At 46.7% G+C, this 20,367-nt stretch overlaps 1 protein-coding gene across 3 annotated transcripts in view; it reads right to left on the bottom strand.

Moving 5' to 3' along the window:
• C5QH8orf34 (chromosome 5q C8orf34 homolog) overlaps positions 1 to 20,367 on the bottom strand; it is a 1,794,780-nt gene that overhangs the window by 1,141,472 nt on the left and 632,941 nt on the right. For all 3 annotated transcript variants that reach the window (XM_069621157.1, XM_069621156.1, XM_069621158.1), the window contains exon 6: positions 18,663 to 18,835. In XM_069621157.1, coding sequence (XP_069477258.1) covers positions 18,663 to 18,835 — 173 coding nt within the window. The remainder of the gene's footprint in view (positions 1 to 18,662; positions 18,836 to 20,367) is intronic.

The raw sequence follows: 20,367 nt of genomic DNA, 5'->3' as shown, positions 1-20,367 counted from the left end.
CTGGAGACAGGGTCAGCACGAAATGAATGATAACATAGCACTGTCCACAGCACGGACTCACACACTGAGTGCACACAAGCAAGGGCAAGTATCAATGGCTGAGAGACCCCAGGCCGAACCGACAGAAAACAAAAAGATACCTGTGAAACGAACAGCTCCAGAGAACAGAAAACCAAGCGAGCAACAAGACAGATGGCATGACAAAATCTCTCAAGAGAACAGAGGAGGCCACAAAAGAACTCATGGGGAAGACACATGCGTTAGTCAAGTATGTGTTTCTGCTCATACTAAGAGCAAAGAAACTACATGAGGAGCTGAGCAAGAAAACTGCAGCAACTGTGATAACGAGCACACCTGCCCCAACCCCAGAAATAACGACCAAGCTTACGACACCGCCACATGTTGGAAGTATGATGAGCCACATGTGGAAGGAGGTCTACGAAAGAATGCACGAGGGAAGAAGAAGAAACACAAGACCTCCCCATAGTACTGCAGGGCAGGAAATGAAACCTGCCCCTCCAAAGATAATAGCTGAGAGCCTGCCGGAACGGAAGAGCAGTACAGATGCATTCAGAGACGTAGTGATAGCTAACTACAGAAAAACACTAAGGATCAAGAGAAGTCCATATGAAACCGATAATGAGCTAAAAGATTACTTGGACAGCACAGCCCATCTCAGAAACAACATATGGTACCAGCACATGAAGGAAGTAGGATGTAGGCATTCAGAAGGAGAATGCTTTGTCTGTACGTTACTGCCATACAGCATGGGAAAATCCAAGATCTTCGTGGCTGTAGAGATCGATGTCCCCAAAGCCCACTGCATTTTACACGTGGCAATGTGCAACACCAGAGGACAATTTATGGGAAAAGACGCCTCGTTGATATGGGCCAACGAAAAGGACTAGCCTGATGAAGACTGGTAGTTCCAGGACATCAAAACAAGAAACAAGGCGCACACCAAGATTCACGTTATTAGATATGAAAACCCTGACGTCAAAGGATCAGGAATAAGGTGGGAAATAAACTCAAGACTGAACGTCCAAGGAAAAATGGCAGAAGAAGCTCAGATATGGAGGAACCGGGGACAAATGCAGATCTGGGAATCAGTAGTTTCCCCTAACGGATGGGAGGAAGGAGTCGTAATCTGCCGAGCTTGGATGGTCCTTGGAGCCTGCAAGGAAGCAATAGAAAACTCAGAGGTTATGTAAACCTCTATGGCCAAAGTTGGTGAATCTGTTAACAGGGGTCGAAGACAGGGGAGGGCCCCTGCAAGTAGTAACATTGGAGAACCCGAAACTGTGCTTCAGAAGTAATGGCACAAGTAAAATGGGGGAGAATCAAAACTTTGGACGAGTATATGAGGCACCAGGAATGGCACAAGGAACCGCAGTCCTGATGGACCACTATTGGACGTGTGGATCCAAAGCATACATAAGACTGCCAAAAAATTGGGGGGGCATGTGTACATTGGTCAATGTCCATGTTCCCGCACTGGTGATTCCAAAAAACGATCTGAATCTGGACAGCTTCCCGAAAGCAGATGCTCATCTGAGAAGGAGGAGATCCGAAGAGCTGATATCCAGAATAAAGAGAGAAAACTACTTTTCTGCCAAATCAGAAGAAGCATTCTATGCGATTCCATACAAACACAGACTGTTCAGCCTCACTTTAACAGTATTCACCACAATGCTCCTGCCACACATCCAAATGGGAGTGAATGCTAAATGGTTGCAGATAACGAGATGGGAGTTACTGCAGACCATCAACACCACAATAAAAGGATTCAATGCGTTCAAAGAAGAGCTGTGAGCGGTTAGACTGATGACCCTCCAGAACAGATATGTGCTTGACATGATCACAGCAATGGATGGAGGTTTTTGTGCAAAAATCGGAGAAGCATGTTGCACATTTATTCCATCGCATGTTGAGGAAAATGGAACCCTCACATAGGCCATAAGCATGTTGACAACTTTAAAAAACCAGATGACTGATGAAACGGAAGAAGTGGATGATGACAGTTGGTTTGGGAACCTATTCTCATGGGTCCCGCAATGGATGGCTGATATATTCCAAGTTCCTGGGGGCCTTGCTAGCCATGGTACTGCTAGGATTCTGTGTTGTCAAGATAATCATCACTCAATGCCAGAAAACTGCAAAGAGAGCCATTGGGATGAAAATGATGGTCAATGTCGAGCCAGGCTGGAAACCCAGAGACTTGACAGATGAAGAAATAAAGGACTTTGTGAAGGCCAGTGAATTTGCACCAGAGGGAACTAAATTCACTTATTCCAAGAAACGAAAAAGATATGAAGGCAAATGGATTTACTGCAGTCCAAATGGACAATGCCAGTTGATGGCCTGGAACAAAGATGAGCATGTGAAAACTGCAGGAAGCTTGAAGGGGGTGATAAAGATATGGACTCCTAAGATGCACATGTTCCCACCGTCATGTACCAGTCCTGAAGATGATGAGCAAGAAAGTGGAAGGAAGCAGAAGTGGTCGATGAACCGACCAGAGGGGGAGTGTAGAGGAGGTCCCAGACATGGCCTGCACCCCTGCTCCACATTTCGAGATGCCAGCAAAGTACTTGCAAAGATATGTGACGTACGAGGAGCAGCTGAACCAACAGAGAGCTGCAGTGGGCCTCTGCCCTGTGTACGTTAGAAGATCAGTACCTGTTGAAGTGCCCATAACCAGACAGCCCTGGGCTGCACGGTACCCAATCAGACAACCGTACCTGCCATTGGTACGAAACGACGAGTATTTACAGACTTTCCACGAGGAAACCCCGAAGGCCTTAATGGAAGGCCAATGGAAATAGACTAAGGGCCTAGGCTGCCCCGAGAACAACCAGAAGTGGCTACTGAAAGCTAGCATGCCCGTACCAGTGACTGCTAGAATAAATGTAAACGGACAGAGGGGAGAGATAAAGTTAAAACGTAAGGAAACGTTGCCATGAGACAAGATGGAAGCAAAATCCCTATTGAATGTGTGTAAATAAGCTTGAAACGCAAGATGCTCAGAAATCGATACTGCCTGCAATGCTTAGTAGAAGAATAGAGCGGCAAGCGCCAACCATATATCTACCTCAATACAGCACAATGTACACGTGCAACTCCATTTTGTGAAAGCAGAAGTGTACCCAAGCAGCCAGAGGCCTAACAGGCCGAGTTTCGAAACCTAACAGAGGCCAGGGAAGAAGCAGGATCGAAACTTAGCAAAGAGAGGCTCATGCCGAGGAAATCGAGGTCAACCAGAGAAGGGAGGTGAGCACGAGTGCACGAGACTCCAGCTTCAGAGCATGCCAGCCCGCCTGTGAAGGTCAAGATAAGAGAGGCCCATGCAGGTGGTCAAGCAAACACAGAATTAAATACACGAAAAGATGGAAAACTAAAGCAGATTCACAGTGAACTAGCATGTGACCAGCCAGACGCGAAGGTGTACCACTGCCTGATGTCATCCAGAACCCGAGGTTGCCATAACTTTTCCTGATAAGAGACTACAGATCCGAGGCCATACCCAGCCAACTAATTGACACATAGCCCTAAAACACTGATTGATGGAAAGGAGGAAGGGTGAATCTTGGGACACTAGGCACCTGGGTGTCTATTCTGCATGCTGCTAATTAAAGTGACGATTTATGTTTAGGGGTGTAACTTGCCCAATCATGATAGATCATGTAATCTAGGCTCCTATAGACACTGTACCCAATGAGACATTGTACTTGTAGTGACATCAATCACGTGTTGTAGAGGGATGGGCATAGACGCCCACCCGATAAAAGTTAGCCAATCCAATTGCTTCATTTCCATATACAGATATAACACCTATACTTAAGTTACCTTTCCTAACCAATTATGCTGCATGATGATTTTTTATGGAAGTAGACATCAATGATGACGAAGTGAGCCCATAAAAGAGGCTGTTGTACTGAAGTTCGGGGAAGTCGGGGTGAGGCAGGTGTTCGCGATGCTGGTGATTTCCATTCGCTGATGTATGTATCATTAAACGGACTTCCCTTTGCCAATTTATTGAGTCCTGATTATTGAACCTTGCCGGAGTATGTGAATCCTGCACTCTGTCCTCGCATGCTGCAGCTATCTTTACGGGGGTTTTCGGCGGTGAGTGCTGACCAATGGGCCCGTCAGTAATTACCTCTCCTCGTCAACACTAGCAATGAGGCTGCTGGAATTTACAATGAATGAAGTGTGGGACCATATGAACACATGTATAGGCACAATGGGCACTTTCACAAAATAATGTCTCTATTTTTAAAAAAACGTTTTCAACCAAAACGATGCATTCCATTATATATTGTGAATTGAGAACATTGAGGAAGGTGCATAACATACAGGTAGCGTCACCATTTGGCATGCACCATTGAGGTCAAAAAGGAATATTTTGACCAGTGGCAATTATCCCATTAAGGGGGCATTACAATGCGTTTGCAGACAGTGACCACAAAAGAGTTGATCAAGCGCCGCGGCACTGACCATTCCTAAGGAGACAGGACACTACATGCAGTCCTTATGACTAGTGCCCAGACACAGGGTGTCATATTCATTTCCCCATTTCAGAATGAAACGATAGCCGCAGTAGCGTTTATGTGGTAAACACGAAGGTGCCGACGTACATTTAGTACTGGTTAAGTGCTTTTAAGAACAATTCCAAGCGAGGTAATTAAAGCCTTCACCTCTCATATCCAGTGGCGCGTGCAGGCGTACGTAAATGGCGCTTAGTAGCCCTGCTGCTCTTTGTTGCAGCATCTGTAAATGAAACCCCACATTTCTTTTTTCTTTTAGATGAAAGCGAGATCGCGTGGCTAAAGATATGACACAGCTTCCCTCATCAAAAGGGGGTTGATTCACTTCATGCCCTCTGCACCAACAGCTGCACATTAACTACTCCACACATAGGGCAGGATAAGGAGCTACAGCTTGATGCCGTTCGCCTATCAGTACATAGATAGGCTTCTAATACGGCAGCTGCATATTTCCCTGTTTTAAAAACCGTATTTTCACACTTTTAGTGATTTTTGTTGAAGTCCATTATTGGAATTGTCTGTTTAGGGTCCCATAGTTCCACAGGATGTGGACAATGGCAAACAAAATTTTTTTGTAATCACTTGGTGTAAAAAAACGACAGTATTTTAGCTTTATTAATAACAACGAAATAATGTGTTTTCATTTTTGTATGTATTTATTTAGAATAAACTAATGTTTAATCTATTCATCACATGTTTATGTACTGACTACTAAGTATATTTGCTTCACTTGAGACACCAGTATAGGAAGGACTATGGGCCTCATTCCGGGTTTGGAGCTAACGATGGAGTAATTAGCTCCATGGTTGCCTCCGAAACGTCCCAAATCCGGCATAGTGAATGGAGTAATTACCGGTCCATTCCAGGGTTGGAGGGAACGGTAATTCCCCATTCACCTTTTGCCTTTCCCCATTCCCATTCCCATTCCCATTTCTGCCCCATAGGGCTCAATGGGAATGGGGAAGGAGGTAATTACGGCACTGTAAATTACGGTACCGTAATTACCTCCGAAGTACCTTTGCGGGTCCCGTACTTTACTCCTGCTAAAAGCAGGAGGTAAGGAAAGACCCGCAAAGGGACCTCGGAATACGGAGGTAAGGGATTATCGGCATCGGCACCCTTACCGGTGCCGGTAATTCCTTACCTCCAACCTCGGAATGACCCCCAATGTTTGGAAGAGAGTTCTAACTAGACTAGGGCTAATTTGTTTGGATCTAGCAATATATCGTCTGCATGGATCTTCACTATCTTCCATTTGGAGGAAGGGGGAATGTTTTTAAGGCCAGCAAGATGGGGTTGTAACTAAAGTTTTGTGTCACAGAGAACACTGAGTAGCAGACACAAGTCAAAACAAGTACCTGTGATAAAATGACATTAATTGTACAAGGACAAATGAGATTCAAGCAAAGGAACGGAAGAACTAAAAGTAAACGGGGTGTCAATAAGGAAACTAAAAGTCACCCTTGCTTCAGTGTGATTTATTTCTGGAGTTAGAGTCATGTTGGGTGTGCAGGCTTCACACCCTAGATTACTGGTACCCCCATTCGTATAAAGGGGAAGGGAAAGAAGGTCACCTAGAAAGCACAAAATCTTGGTTCTTTGATATATAATATCAAAGATAATAATCACTTACAAAGTCTTGGGGGTGGGGTCAGCCTGGCCCCGTTTGAATATCCAAGCAATGACCCAGTCTTTGTCTTTGGGAAGCCGAATTTGTAAGGTTCTCAAAACCGTGACAGTTGAATACAAAGTTCAAGGACTATTCGGCCAACACATTCAAGGCTTGAAAAATGTATTAAGAACTTCTGCAGGTGATTGAAGCTATGGTTGTACTTTGCCGAGATGTAAAGGTCTGGCTCTGGATGTGCCATGTCTGCCGATTACTTCCCTGGACCTCGGCCCTGGAACATCACTTTCTGATCACTTCTGTCATAAGCTCCCTGACCGTAAGCAACATTTCACAGTCTCATACCCCCTCACAGCACGTCTAGATTCTGCACTGGACCTCATGTCTGGTGGAACTTCCATGTCTCACTCTCGAAGAGTGCCCGTTTGTCTCCCATCACCACAGGTTTAGTAACTATCTCACCCCCACCTCTTCTCACTTTGCCACCAATGTCAAGAGATTGAATCGCCTTCTCCCTCATCTTCTGCTGTGCTCTTCATTCTGATCCTCCAACCTCCCTACTTTCTGTCTCTTTGTATGGTACCAAATCTCTCTTCTTCCACCTCAAGGATCTCCTTTCAGATTGTAATCCTCTCCTTCAGATAACACCTGATTTTCCTTCAACCTCCATGCAATGCTTCTTATTCTTTCAGATGACAAAACTCCTACACTTCGAGGGGATGCTGTCGAGCTCAGTCAAAATGGAGACGAGCCTGTGAGCTCCCTGACCCCAACATAAATTTGTCTGGTCCTTCTCCAAGACATCCACGCAGGATCCCACAGGGTAGTGGTGGACTGATGTTGCAGTGAGCATGTTAAGGTGGTTTTTTGGTGCAGCAACATGTGCTGTGAGAGTTGGGCCTTGTCGGAGCGGCATACACAGAAGGCTGCACACATAAAAAATGTGACCCCTACTGAAGGTTCGGCAGTGTGCCATCAGCGGGAGGGCTCCCTCCATCAGGGCCCACGCTTGCAACCGGGGACCGTACCTCCGCCAGTGGATTTTCTGCTGAGGAGGGGAGGTCCTGTGCTGGCACCCATGCACGGCCCAGATAAAGCAGAATGGGTAGAGCCATCACGTCCCAGGAGAAGTGGTGTCCAGGGTGCTTCAAGCTTGGATAGCTGCCCGTGCGGTGAGAATTCAGCTGCGGGGTAGAGTGCGCCGGGCGCGGCTGCAGGCATCGCTGCACAGTAACTTGTGCAACCCCGGAGAGTGCATCGGAGAGACTCACATCTCGAGCTCGACCCAGAGAGCCCAGATGCAACTCGGGCCCTGAGAAGCAGAGGCGCATGGCCTCCGAACAGGTGCCGATTCGGGGGTGATGGCAAGACGGTGCCTGGGCGCCTGGGTGAATAATGCTGTCCGGGGATAAGAACGTTGGAAGTGAGTGAAAGCAACCTTCCAGAGAACGCCATCTATCCGGTGAGGGCAGAAGGTGCTGAGCCCCGCAAGTGCTCAGGCCAATGGAGGTGGAGGCACACACTGGAGGGAATAACTGTTAGATATTAGGCTGCTGGGACTGTATAACGAAGGGGAAATAGACTGCATTTCCATAGACTCTGCTCCCTGGATCCTGAAAGGACAGTTGCCCAAAAACCCAGATCAAATATTGTATAGAGCCGAGGGAGACCCACGCCCTGCAGCACTGAATATGGAGATATCACCACCCTGTTAATTATAGGCTCTCTCCGAGGTGGGTTTTGCAGTGTTAACTTACTTGGACTGCGGGTTTGAAGAAAGCGCACAATATCCTTCCTGCCATCTGGTGCCTCAGGTGAGCAAAGTACTCCCAGTGGCTGGAGTGACAGGGTGTAAGAGGAAAGTGGGGGACACACTGCCTTAGTCGATAAGGTGATGGAGACAGCAGGGATAACAGAAGCACTCCGAGCAGAGAGGGGACGACTTCGGCAACTTCAAAGAAGGAGAGTACTCAAAGCTATAGATGCCTGGGGTGCTGGTGGCGATACGTCAGGACACAGCCAGAGCAACCTAATGGTTGCTGTTGCTGGGTGAAGGCCATCTGATTAGCTTCTCCATGCTAGCGGGAAGAACTGGTGAGTTTGGGTGGAGGACTGCTCAGGCCTGCTGTTACAGGAATATAGCTACTGCAGTGTGTGTGTGAATATTTTCTGGTGCCGGGGTGGCTGCAAGCTCTGTGAGTGGTGGGAATATCACTCAGTAAAGTGACTGATAATGCAACAGCATGTCCAAGTCCCACAAAGGAGGGAAGCAGCAGTCCAAACTGCAATTTTAAACCCCCAACTAGGTTAAGAACAACAAAGTGATTGAGGAATCTCCCAGTTGGGGTGCTCAGTCATCTTCCGTGGACCCTGGTGGTGCATTCAATGACATTAAAGCCATGATTCACCAACTTCAAGCTGGCATACAATCACTAAATGGGAACCTGGACACCTTGACTAGCAAAGTGGACTACATGCAGGTGGGCTTAGATAAGCATGGAGAAAGGCTAGATGAGATCGAAGGTCAGGTGTCCACTGTGGAAGATGAGGCATCCACTGCATCAAGGGATCTCGCTCAGATCAAAAGGGTCTTAAAGAACTGGGAGCGAAACAGGAGGATTTGGAATCACGCTCTAGGCAGAATAACCCGAGGATAGTAGGGTTGCCGGAATCCGCAGCTCAGAGGTCAATGGAACATCTAGTCGAGATCATACTGCATGATGTACTTGGTGGAGAGGACTTCTCTGCCATCTTCATCATAGAGCAGGCACACCGAATCCCCAGTGGAAGAAACCAGATTCCTGGAGCACCAGCAAGACCCATCATAGCCCGGATGTTAAACTACCGGGACAGAGACCTTGCTCTGCGAAAAGCCAGCAAGAAAGGGACAGTGACAAATAAAGGCAAATAAAGGGGACGTTACCCAACTTTTTCCTGACTTTTCCAACAAGGTGCAGAGGTCCAGGTGAACATACTTTGATTTTAAGAAACGTTTGAGGCAAAGAGGCATGAAGTATGGCATGCTTTTTCCGGTCACACTTGGAGTGAAACACGAGGGGCGAGCACTGTTTTTTCAAACCCCGGAAGAAGCCAACACCTTCCTTGAGTAACTTCTGAGTGAATGAACATGGGGGTGACTCCCCATGTAATATTTACTTGGGCTGATACAAGATGATGGTAGTGCGATAACTGTGTTGATGGTTATAGGCAAGGAAAGCATATTGTTGCTGGGGTAGTGCAATGATTGGGTTCAGGTGTGGCCCTTGAGCGAGAGCAAATGACGATTGCTGTTGTTGGGGAGGATGGGGCTAACTGGCAGGTTGGGATTCCGCTGTGAGAGTGGGGTTGTGAAATCTGTTTTTTTGTTGGTTAGTGACAGTGGTTCGGGGGAGCGCCTCTGATCAATTTGTAATTCCCTGTTGTGGCGGGCGGTGGATATACTGGGATATGGGGTGTGTGCAAGAACACGCTGAGAGCACTATGGGGGTATAGCTTATTATGGGTAAAAGGCTCAGAAGTATATCATGGAATGTCAGGGGATTGAACTGCCCTTCTAAGTCTCGATAAGTTTAGAGATGCATTTTGCGATGTTGCATGAGGCATGGTTTGGACAAAGTTGGGGATGTCACCACTACTTCTTTCTTATTCCTCTGACTCCAGGGGGGTCTTTATATTGATAAACAATTCGGTTGGATTCCAACTGACAGAGGTAGTCCAGGATCAAGAAGGGCAGGCCCTACTGGTGATGGGGGTTTAAAGTGGTCAAGATGTGAAACCATATTTGCATAATGGACTAGAAGACTTAGATCAGCGGAAGATCTCTTATTAGTCCACCACCGTGTGAAACGAGCCCGTGGGCTCGGCAGAGCGTTTCATATCCAAGGCGCCAAGGATTGGATCGCCTTGCCAGCTACCTTGCGTAAAACCGGGGACCTATTTGTGTTTCGGAAACTCATGAAGACTCACCTCTTCTATTAGCATATTCCTCCTCATTGGTAGCCGCCTTATCTGTCTCTCGGCGCCTGCATGCCTACGGGCTTTGGCGCGGTATAAGAAAAATAACATAACATAATACCGTCTGATGATGAACATTGGCCTAAGCTCATTCGCATTTTACTGAAAACCGCATTTGAATAGACCTGAATAAGAATGGACTACGCTGCCATTTTAGAATCATCTGCCATTTTGATTTACTCTTGCCTTCTGTCCCAAATTGAACTATGTGTTTTTCAGATCCAGCAAAGCAAATTGAACTCTGGACTATGTCAACATGTTGAGGCTGCCGAAAGCAGAATGTTTGTCCTCTGCTAAGAAACCTTGGAGCTGAACTGAACTTCAATTGAGGTGTCATCTGCACCAATATCTTCACCCTTATTCAAACAGTGGAACTGAATGCTGAACAACTAAACCGTGTTCCTTTGCAGAAACCCATTGTGTTTGTTTCTTGAAACTGGACTCACTTTAATCTTAAGAACAAGAAAAAATCAACATGACCAGACAGAACAAAGTTTGTCACCATTGTATTTGATGTATAGGAAAAACATGTTAATCGTTTATAAACAATATTTCTGTATTTGTCATGTAACCTGGGTACGAACCCTAACAAATGTTTAATTTGAAGAGAGGCTGGATGATGTAACTGGGATTTGTATAAAGATGCCTATTTTGTGATGTCCAGCACTCTCTCGCTCACAGTGTCTACTCACTGCGAGGTGTTGGGATCCAGATAGCTATCTGTATCTGAATAGGAATAAAATATACATGTATCTCTGAACTCGTTATTGGTGTATTAAATTTTTTGTGGTACTAAGCCTTGATATTTCTTTTGGTCTTTCAAAGAGGTCCCTGTGGTTAATTACTATGGGCCTAATCAATACTCAGTGGAAACATTACAGTGGATAACACTGCAACTTGATACAAATCCCAATGGGATAATTATATGGGCTGGTGACTTCAATGCAGTGTTAGACCCAGGTGTGAACAGAATGGGGGGTGCCCATAAACTGTTTTCTAAATCAACACATATGCTGCAAGATTTGCGCTGGACGTGGGGGCTGGGTGACATCTGCCAGGCATGGCAAGCTGGGGAGAGGGGCTATAAGTATACCTCCATGGTCCACCAGTCAGCATTGTGGTTGGATTATTTTTTGATCTCGGATAAGGTGGCAGGATGGTTAACCAAGGTTCTTATCTTAGCTCGTACATTGTCTGACCACGCACCAGTGGTGCTGGCTTTAGAGATTCCGGGATGTCAAGGTGGACACCCAGCAATGGTGTTCAAGAGTGACAGTTTCCGTACTGAAATGGCACAAGTGATCAAGATGTTTTTTTAGGGAAAATGTGGGCTCAGTGGCTTCATACTCAATGGTGTGGGAGACTTAACTGTGTGAATGGGGGTGCATCTCGAGAGAATCTGGGATATTAAAGCAGATCAGAAGGGAACTAACAGATAGTGAGCCACGTATTCAGGATTTACAGGCAACCACTGAGAGTACCCTATGGTACAAAAGGAGATTAGGGAGGAGTTCGACAAATTCAGAGCAGGGGATCAAAGGGAGGTGAAGCGCCCTGGTAGACTACTGGCACAGGCTGCTAGGACTGGGATGCCCAGAGAGCCTATCATGGCAATCAGAGGGGCACTGGGGGAATTGAAATTTGCAGATGGGGATATCCTTCAGAAATTCTACACATTTTATACGGACCGTTATTCCACACAAGCCCAGGTTTTGCAGCCCGAGATGGGTGGCTTCTTAGATCAGGTGGCTTTATACTGGTGGAGTGATGAGGAGAGGGGGTGGCTGACCAAACCTATTATATAGCAAGAGATACTCCGGGCGATTAAGTCACTGTAGTCCGGGAAGGGTCCTTGTAAGGATGGCCTGATTGCTGAGTTTTCTAAATGTTTTGCAGGAATGCTGATGCCACACTTCCTAGAGGTGTGCCGAAAAGTTTTGCGGGATGGGCATTTGCCAGACTATGAGGGAGGTGGTGGTTATGGTACTGTTAAAGCTTGGAAAAGAAGCCGAGGACTGCTCCTCATACCAACCTATTTCACTTATTAATTTTGATAACAAAATATTAGCTAAACTATTGGCGATGCATTTGGCGCCCTTCATGCATAAATTGTCCGACCAGTCAAGATTTATCCAGAAGGGTCCACTTCCTGTGGTTTGAGATGTATATTTGATCTAATGTCGTTGGTACAGCAGGAGAACTCAGCGGTGCATTTGACTCTATAGAATAGCCCTAACTATTCCTAGTGTTGTCGGGAAAGGGAATGGGAGAGGAATTTCTATGATTGGACTCCTTGATGTACAATTAACCTTATGCACGATTTTGGGAGAGCGATCAGCTGACGTCGAAGGTTCCGCTGGGAAGAGGCACAAGACAGGGGAGCCTGTTGTCGCTCCCGCTGTTTGCCTTGGCAATAGAGCCACTGGCAGAGATTATTAGGGCCGAGCACATACACAGGGGGATACGGATATATAAGTATAAAGCAGTGATATGCCTATATGCAGATTTACGTCATTAACCCGCAAGTTAACTTTGGACCAATTATGAAAGAGGTGTTGGAATTCGGGGGTACTCCAGCCTGAAAATGAATGTCACAAAGTCGGTACTCTTTCCAGTTACTGAGAATACACTGCGGTTCGCTGATGGGTTTGGGTTCCAGTGGGATATGACCTTTACTAGATACCTGGGGATAGATATTGCGCAATCTCCTAAAGTTTTGTGCCAGCAGAATTATGAACAGGTATTACAGCGCAACCGAGCAGTGCTGAACAGATGGATGGGCCTCCCACCAAGTCTTTACTGAAGGATATCAGGGGGGATGATGGTTCTCCACCCACGTTTCCTATATGTGTTTTTAAATGTGCCAATAGCAGTACCAAAGTCATATTTTCACTAAGTGCGATCTGCGATATAACGATTCATATGGGCAGTTAAAAAAGCACGTATATCGTGGAAGAAATTTGCTGCACCATTAGATAAGAGGGCCTCACACTACCGGATTTTGAGATGTATTTTGAGGCATCCCAGGCAGGTTCCTTGACATACTGGTTTGAGGGAGCGGTCTAGAGAGGGCATGTAGAAATGGAGGGCACTTGCAGCACCGTCTTTGATACGGGCAATGATATTAATGGCCCCCAGAAGGTCCTCTAGGGTGATGAATATGGTGGAGTTATCTTGTAGATTGTGTGTTCGCATTGAGAGCAAGGGGTGTGGCGATGTTCTGTACTCCCCTATGTTGCCTGTCGTTCATATCCTAGGAGTGCCGCTGAATAGTGAGCTCAGATATGTTTGATGCATGGAGAGGCTGGGTATTGTATGTTTTCGGGACCTTTTCCTGGATGGGCAATTCCCAATGGTGGAGGGGCTGCGGAGAGGAGGGGACACTACATCTTATATATATTCCTGCATTTCAGGATAAGAGACTCCCTGAAGTAGCCACTACATTACATGATGTGATAGAGGGGGAGGATTCCAGCAAAATTCTGTCCCGCCTTTGTAGTAAGGCCCAGGACAGTAATATGGGGTGGGAAGAATCATCTTGACAGCTCTGCGAGTCTCTCTGAATGGGGCAGTATCTGAAGAAGTGTGGAAATATTGTTGTGCACAGACTAGGAAAATAGCCCTTAACAGCAGATACAAACTAATTCATTTTAAATATCTTCACCAATTTTATTATACTCCCGCAAAGCTACATACGCTGTTTCTGGATACTTCAGATGAGTGTGCTTGTTGCACCATGACACCAGCTGGTTTTGTACATGTGGCATGGAGCTGCTCTCCAATATTTCAGTTCTGGAAGGAGGTCTTTGCAACAGTAAGAATTATAACAGGAGAACTGGTGGAGCTTGACCCGCGAGTGGCGCTGTTGGGATATACTAAACATATTCGGGGGCAGCTACGGAAGTTAGTAAGGTTATTGTTGCTCCTAGCTAAGCACAGGGTAGTGATGGTGTGGGTGTGATCTAGCAATCCCACAGTGAGGCGATGGAACGAGGAGATCCTTTATTGTAATGAGATGGAAATGGAGTATGGAAGACTTGTTCACCCATGTGCCAGACCTAAAGATATTTAGTATCCTTATAAGCAATTCCTCATTGTGCGGACCCAAGAGCAGGACCCTTTGTCTGGAGAGGAGAGGTCATACATATACACCGTCATAAAATTGTGGAGGGATCTGCTGCACAGTAAATGTATGTTGGAGGATGGGGTGCCACTCGAAGAACGTGGTGCGACTATAAATGTGGGGATGTTGTGAGGCAACACCATGATGAAGAACACACTTAGTGTATGTTGAGGACAGGGCACAAACTATGTCTTACTATGCGGTTAAAGGGAATGGGGGGGTGAGTCGCTGAACTACTGTAGTTTCGTCTTTTTCTTGTTGTTGCAACTGCTGAAAACGAAAAGAGTTTAAACAACAACAAAAAAAAACGGACAGCTCTTCCTCCATTTAAACTTTTCCTTCAAACCTCCAACTCTTTCTCCCACAATACGCTCTATCAAACTCCTCCAGACTCTCCCATCAATCTCCAACTCACACATCCTGTTCCCTTCTCAGTATTTTTCTTTCTTCCCACTCTCCACCAAACCCCTTCTCCCAAGTCCCCACACTGCCAGGTTGAACGTTCACTTTTAATAGCACATTTATCCTCCTTTTGTGGTGTTCATGAATATTGGGAACACCTGTACTGAAGGACAGCATGCATTATGATTGGGCCATGTCTTGGTGGTTATGCGGTCTGGAAGACGGTGACCCAGGATTACATTAAAAGTCTGATGTCATCTCTGATGTTAGAAAGGCCATTGATGTGTTATATTTCTCTCCCTCCCTCTTGAAACTCTACTGCCACTGCCCACATTAGTCTGGTTCCCTCTGTTCCCTCAGGGTGTGAATCTGGGGTTATACAATCATCTGGTAAGCATGGAGAGCTGTTTGTTACATTATCAATGCCTTGGTCAATGTGAATTTAAAATTTTGAAAACCCTGAAATGTTAGTGAGGCTGTGAGAATATTGCTCATTTGTTTCCTCTCTGCAGGAGTCAATTCTGCAGTGGTCCAGCATGATTTGGAACCTGCAGCACTTCCACAGGATGTGCGAGGGTGAGTCATGAAACGTGTTTCCTGTGACAACAGTGCAGAGGGAAAGAATAGATTTAGTTGCTTGCCTGTAACTTTGAAATGTTGCAACACTGTTCCCTTAAAGGGAGAGGCTTTCTATGCTAGATGTAGGGATCTAGCTATGGAGCTGGACTAGCTCACTGATAGTGTCAGCCTTGTGGGGAGGATTCTCTTTAAGGGGTTTGGCCTCCTCTCTTACTTGTGGTGGTCACTGTTGTGGGTAGGGGTGGTGTGAGTACCCTTATGGCTAACACCTACGTGTGTTTTTTTCTGATGGTATCAGTGGTGAGGTATGTGAAGGATTAATTAATCAATCTCTGTAGGGTTGGTGGGATTGGTGCATTGGAGAGAAGAACCCAAGCCCCCAGGAAGTACCAGGGGCATGCCGAAAACCCTCAGAAGGTAACGGGAATTGCGAGACACCCAGTAGGTACATGGGGCTGGAAGATCGACAGGTCGGGACACTAGCACTTGTATGCCCAGCATCCAAGAAGAGCTTCCTTGTCGCAGTGGCGACAATAAGCTCACTGACGACCAGAGACCGGTCGAAGACCCTAACCAGTATAAACCAAACTTCTCAGGAGAGCTACCTCATCGCAGTGGTGACCATAAGCCCATTAACCACCATACATGGGTCAAAGACCCCAAACAGTACAACCCAAGCATCCGAGGAGAGTTTCCTCATAGCAGTGGCGACAATAAGGCCACTGACCACCAGAGATGGGTTGGAGATCCCAACTATTGGAAACCAAGCATCCGAGGAGGGCTTCCTAATCACAGTGGCAGTAATAAGCCTACTGGCCACCAGAGAAGGGTCTGGGACCCCAACAAAAGAGAATTGAGCAAGCAAGGAGAACTTCCTTTTCACAGTGGCGACACTAAACCTAGTGATCCCCAAAGAAGGATTTGGGACGTTGCTAACACCAAATTAGAGTGGTAAAGTGTACATCAAGTTGAAGATTGTGCAAAAGAACTTTCCAGATACCCGGAGAAGGGAGTCATTCTCCTGGAGAAGGAGCTAAAGCTCTTGTAACATATTCTAAAGATGCCAGGGGAAGAGAATCATTCCCCCTGGCCTTGTTGTGAACTGTGCAAAGTAATAACAGGAGAAGTAAGTCATATTCCTGGTCTCAAACTGGGAGTTGTGCTAGAGAGGCCAGGGCAAGGGAGTAATTACCCCTGGTTTTATTTGAAACTGTATAGATCTACACCAGGCGAAGGGAGCCATTCTTCTAGACTTGAACTGTACAAAGTCTGTGAGAAAACCGCAGGCCAGGGGAAAGGAGTAATTCCCCCCAACATTCTTTTTGCAAGAGAGCATTCTTTTAAACACTATATGAGCATCACGAGAAGGAAGACATTCGCCTAGAGAAGGAACTTCCTGTTAGATTATCCTTTAGTTGTAGTGTGAGGGCTAGAAGTAGGTTGTGATACAGGATGGTGGAGTTTGATTTGACAGACATTGTGACAGACTCTTAGTATTAGTTTTGAGGCAGGGAAACACCTCTTATAAGTTAGGAATAGTCAGGGCCTTTGTATGCACAAATAAAAGTTTATAACCACCACCATTCCACCTTTGTGTCAGCTTCCTTCTTCAACACCCTTACAATGCCCCTAACAAAAAATCAATAGAGCGTTCAACCAGGAGCTTTCAACTACTGCTCAACTGAACAGATATTGAGCACTGTTGAGATGCTCACATGCATATTAGATTACTCAATGTTATGCAATTCTTGTAAGTGTGCAATCAAAGCTCAACTACACTTCAAGAAGTCCTCAATTTAACAAATTGAGGGTTGGTTGAGCATTGGTTTATTGAAAGTGCTTAACTCTGAGCGCTCAACTTGTTTGACAATTTCAATGCAACTAATGGTGGTGTTCAACTTGCCTTGAATGAATGTTTGGTGAACTCATTTAACATTTGTGTATGGGTGGGCACAGCCAGTGCGAAAATGATTTATACTAGCATATCTTGTGGTCAAAGGCAACAGGTAAATGCTTTGGGAAACACTCCTGTGCACAGTTGGTGACTTGCATCTATTGAATTTTTGGATTGGAGTTACCCTACAAAACCAATTGTAAACTCCTAATTGTAAACTGTCTTGCTTATTACCCAATTTTTCAAAGAAAGTGTGCTGTATGATGAACCATTTTTGCCCCTAATTCAAAAAAATGTCTATCTGGGAAATACCCACAAATCTCCTCTGATTGGTTTGGGCTCCCTTGCTACGCTTAGTCACTCTGGCGTATAGGTGGAAAATGTTCACACACCCTTTAATTAAAAACATCACCAGCCAAAACTGAGTGAGTAACTGGTAGGTGTATGGGTATGAATGGGTGCATGCAAGGTTGGGGCATTGGAACATGGATGTTTTCTTACATGTTTTATTGACATCGTAGGCAACACCAACTTGATGAATGCTATTCCACTGGGGCGGGGGGATTTATACTGCAAGGGGGTAGGCAGACTGGACATTATCTTTTGCATGGCATGTAGTACTCACATAAGAGTAAGGGCAATATGAGTGTTCTTACGTGGGGAACGTGGGGGCACTTGTGCAAACAGCAAGTACATGTTTCCTTACTGTGGCATTGCATGTTTTACTGGTGTTAAGGGCACAGTCAACATGAGTGTTCTTAACCTGGTGGGTGGAGGCATTTTGCACACCCAAAAGGGAAAGGTTTGCTTGCTGTAGCATTGCATATTGTAGTGGGGTTGAGGCCAAAGCCAACATGAAGAGTATTCTTACATGGTGGTGTGGGAGTTGGCCAAGCATTTGTGCAGCCAGCAATAACATGTTTTCTTCCTGTGGAAGGGGAATTTTACGGGCATTAAAGGCAAAGTCAGTAAGAGAATGTACCTGGGGATACTGATAAAGCCAACATGAACATGTTTTATTATGAAACCATTACTGTGCGCAATATTACTGGCCATGCACAGGGTTCTACATATTGAAAGATGTAAGGTTTGGTTACAACCCATGCTTATATCTTTCACCTAGTTCAGTGCACAACGTGCCCCAGCGGCAGCAGCAAGCATATTGAGCATGCGTGGGGTTCCAGGCCGGCCCAAAGTGGCGCAGCCCGTGCTTTCATGGCAAGCTTGGAGGCGTTAACATGTCTGGCAGGGGGGCCCACACATTTTGTGTTACCCCACTGGTAATGATCCTTAAGAAATATTATACTTGACAAAAGGTAGAATGGTGAATAGTAGGTACAGAAGATCACTGCACATGGCTGAGCTTTGCAGTACCATGTTGACTCAGTGGGGCAAAGTAGTGATGAGATGAAGCCCATATGCACATATGATGTTTGCAGCCACAGTAAATTGCAGTGTGAATGAATGAAGTCATACCTGCCAGCCGGACTGTTGCCGCTTTCCTCACTCTCCCACTGTTCCGTTTTATTTCTCGGGATCGGAGCCTGCAGCATTTCGGCAGCCAGTGGATCTGCGTCATTCTCCTCACGTCCGACCCACTCCCCGATCACGCAGGGCCGTAAGAGGGAGGAGTTGAACGCTCTTGAGTCCTGAATAAGACAAACGGAATTCCTTACTGCAAAGTCTCGATTATGCTTTGGTGCAAATCATTTTAAAAAATGGTATCTGTGGGCGAGGGCAGAGATATGATCTATGAACTAAAAAACAATTGCGTGTGGAGGATGAAAACATATACTTTTTATATTATCTTTCATGGGCACATTGACAATTCAATACACAAAGAAAATGGATTGTGAATATAAAATGGGTAACCATTGAGCCAACGATCTGTCAGATTATTTCTATTTTGCAATAATTATCCATCAATGTAGGTTGGTAGAACGTAAAGTAAGCATCACCTATTTCCAGGGTCAATTATCCATAAGCACAGAACATTGTTGTTTTCATGGTACCAATATGACACACAACAGTCTTTCACGCTCCAGTTACATTTTTGCTTTAATTTAACCCAAATTGTTTCTTAAAATACATATAAACATATTGCTACACATTTTCAGGGTAATTCATAGAATTTCGCAGAAAAGTGTCGCAAGCGGCTGGCGCAGAGTGTCCGCGTGCGATTGTCTGCGCCAGGCGCGTGCGCCCAAATCGATTTCCGCGCACAGCGTATTCATGGATTTTAGGCTCCCAAACCAGTCGTGGCGCAGAGTATCGCAGCGACCCTGCAGCAGCGCCAGTAACGCCCCCAAGAACGCCCTTGCGCAAGGAAAAGCCATCAAAATCGCTAAATCATCGCAAAGGGCTGCGCTAACCCTGGACCAGTTTACAGGGCTGCCAAACAAGGAACGCAAAGCGGGTAACGTTCATATCAGGGGTACGCGGGAAGTTTTACATGCGATTAGCCAGGGTACGTGTATTACAGGGGTGCGCGGGAATTATCACACGCGATTTGGCTGGGTACGTGTATTACAGGGGTGCGCGGGAATAATCACACGCGATTAGGCTGGGTGGGTTCTCACAGGTGTTCCCTGTACACCCTCCACGGCCCCTGCAGGCAGCCCACAAAACAGGGGACTACCCTGCACACCTGCTCATGTCTCCCACCACCCCCACCCCCCAGCCACCATGGGCAGCCTCCACTAGGCCCCCACCCATGTCTCCCACCACCCCCACCCCCCAGCCACCATGGGCATCCCCCACCAGGCCCCCACTCATGTCCCCTATCACCCCCACCCCCCAGCCACCATGGGCAGCCCCCACCAGGCCCCCACTCATGTCTCCCACCACCCCCACCCCCCAGCAGTGTGGGGCACCCTCCACCAGGCCCCCACCCATGTCTCCCACCACCCCGACCCCCCAGCCACCATGGGCAGCCCCCACCAGGCCCCCACTCATGTCGACCACCCACCCCCCCAGCCACCATGGGCAGCCCCCACCAGGCCCCCACCCATGTCTCCCACCACCCCCACCCCCCAGCAGTGCAGGGGCACCCTCCACCAGGCCCCCACCCATGTCTACCACCCCCCCAGCCCCCCAGCCACCATGGGCAGCCCCCACCAGGCCCCCACTCATGTCCCCTATCACCTCCACCCCCCAGCCACCATGGGCAGCCCCCACCAGG

The sequence above is a fragment of the Ambystoma mexicanum genome, chromosome 5q (assembly GCF_040938575.1).
Source record: "Ambystoma mexicanum isolate Mex_15411 chromosome 5q, UKY_AmexF1_1, whole genome shotgun sequence".
Taxonomy (NCBI): Eukaryota; Metazoa; Chordata; class Amphibia; order Caudata; family Ambystomatidae; genus Ambystoma; species Ambystoma mexicanum.
Note: the sequence above shows the minus strand (reverse complement) of the source record. Positions and strands in the feature narration are given on the sequence as shown.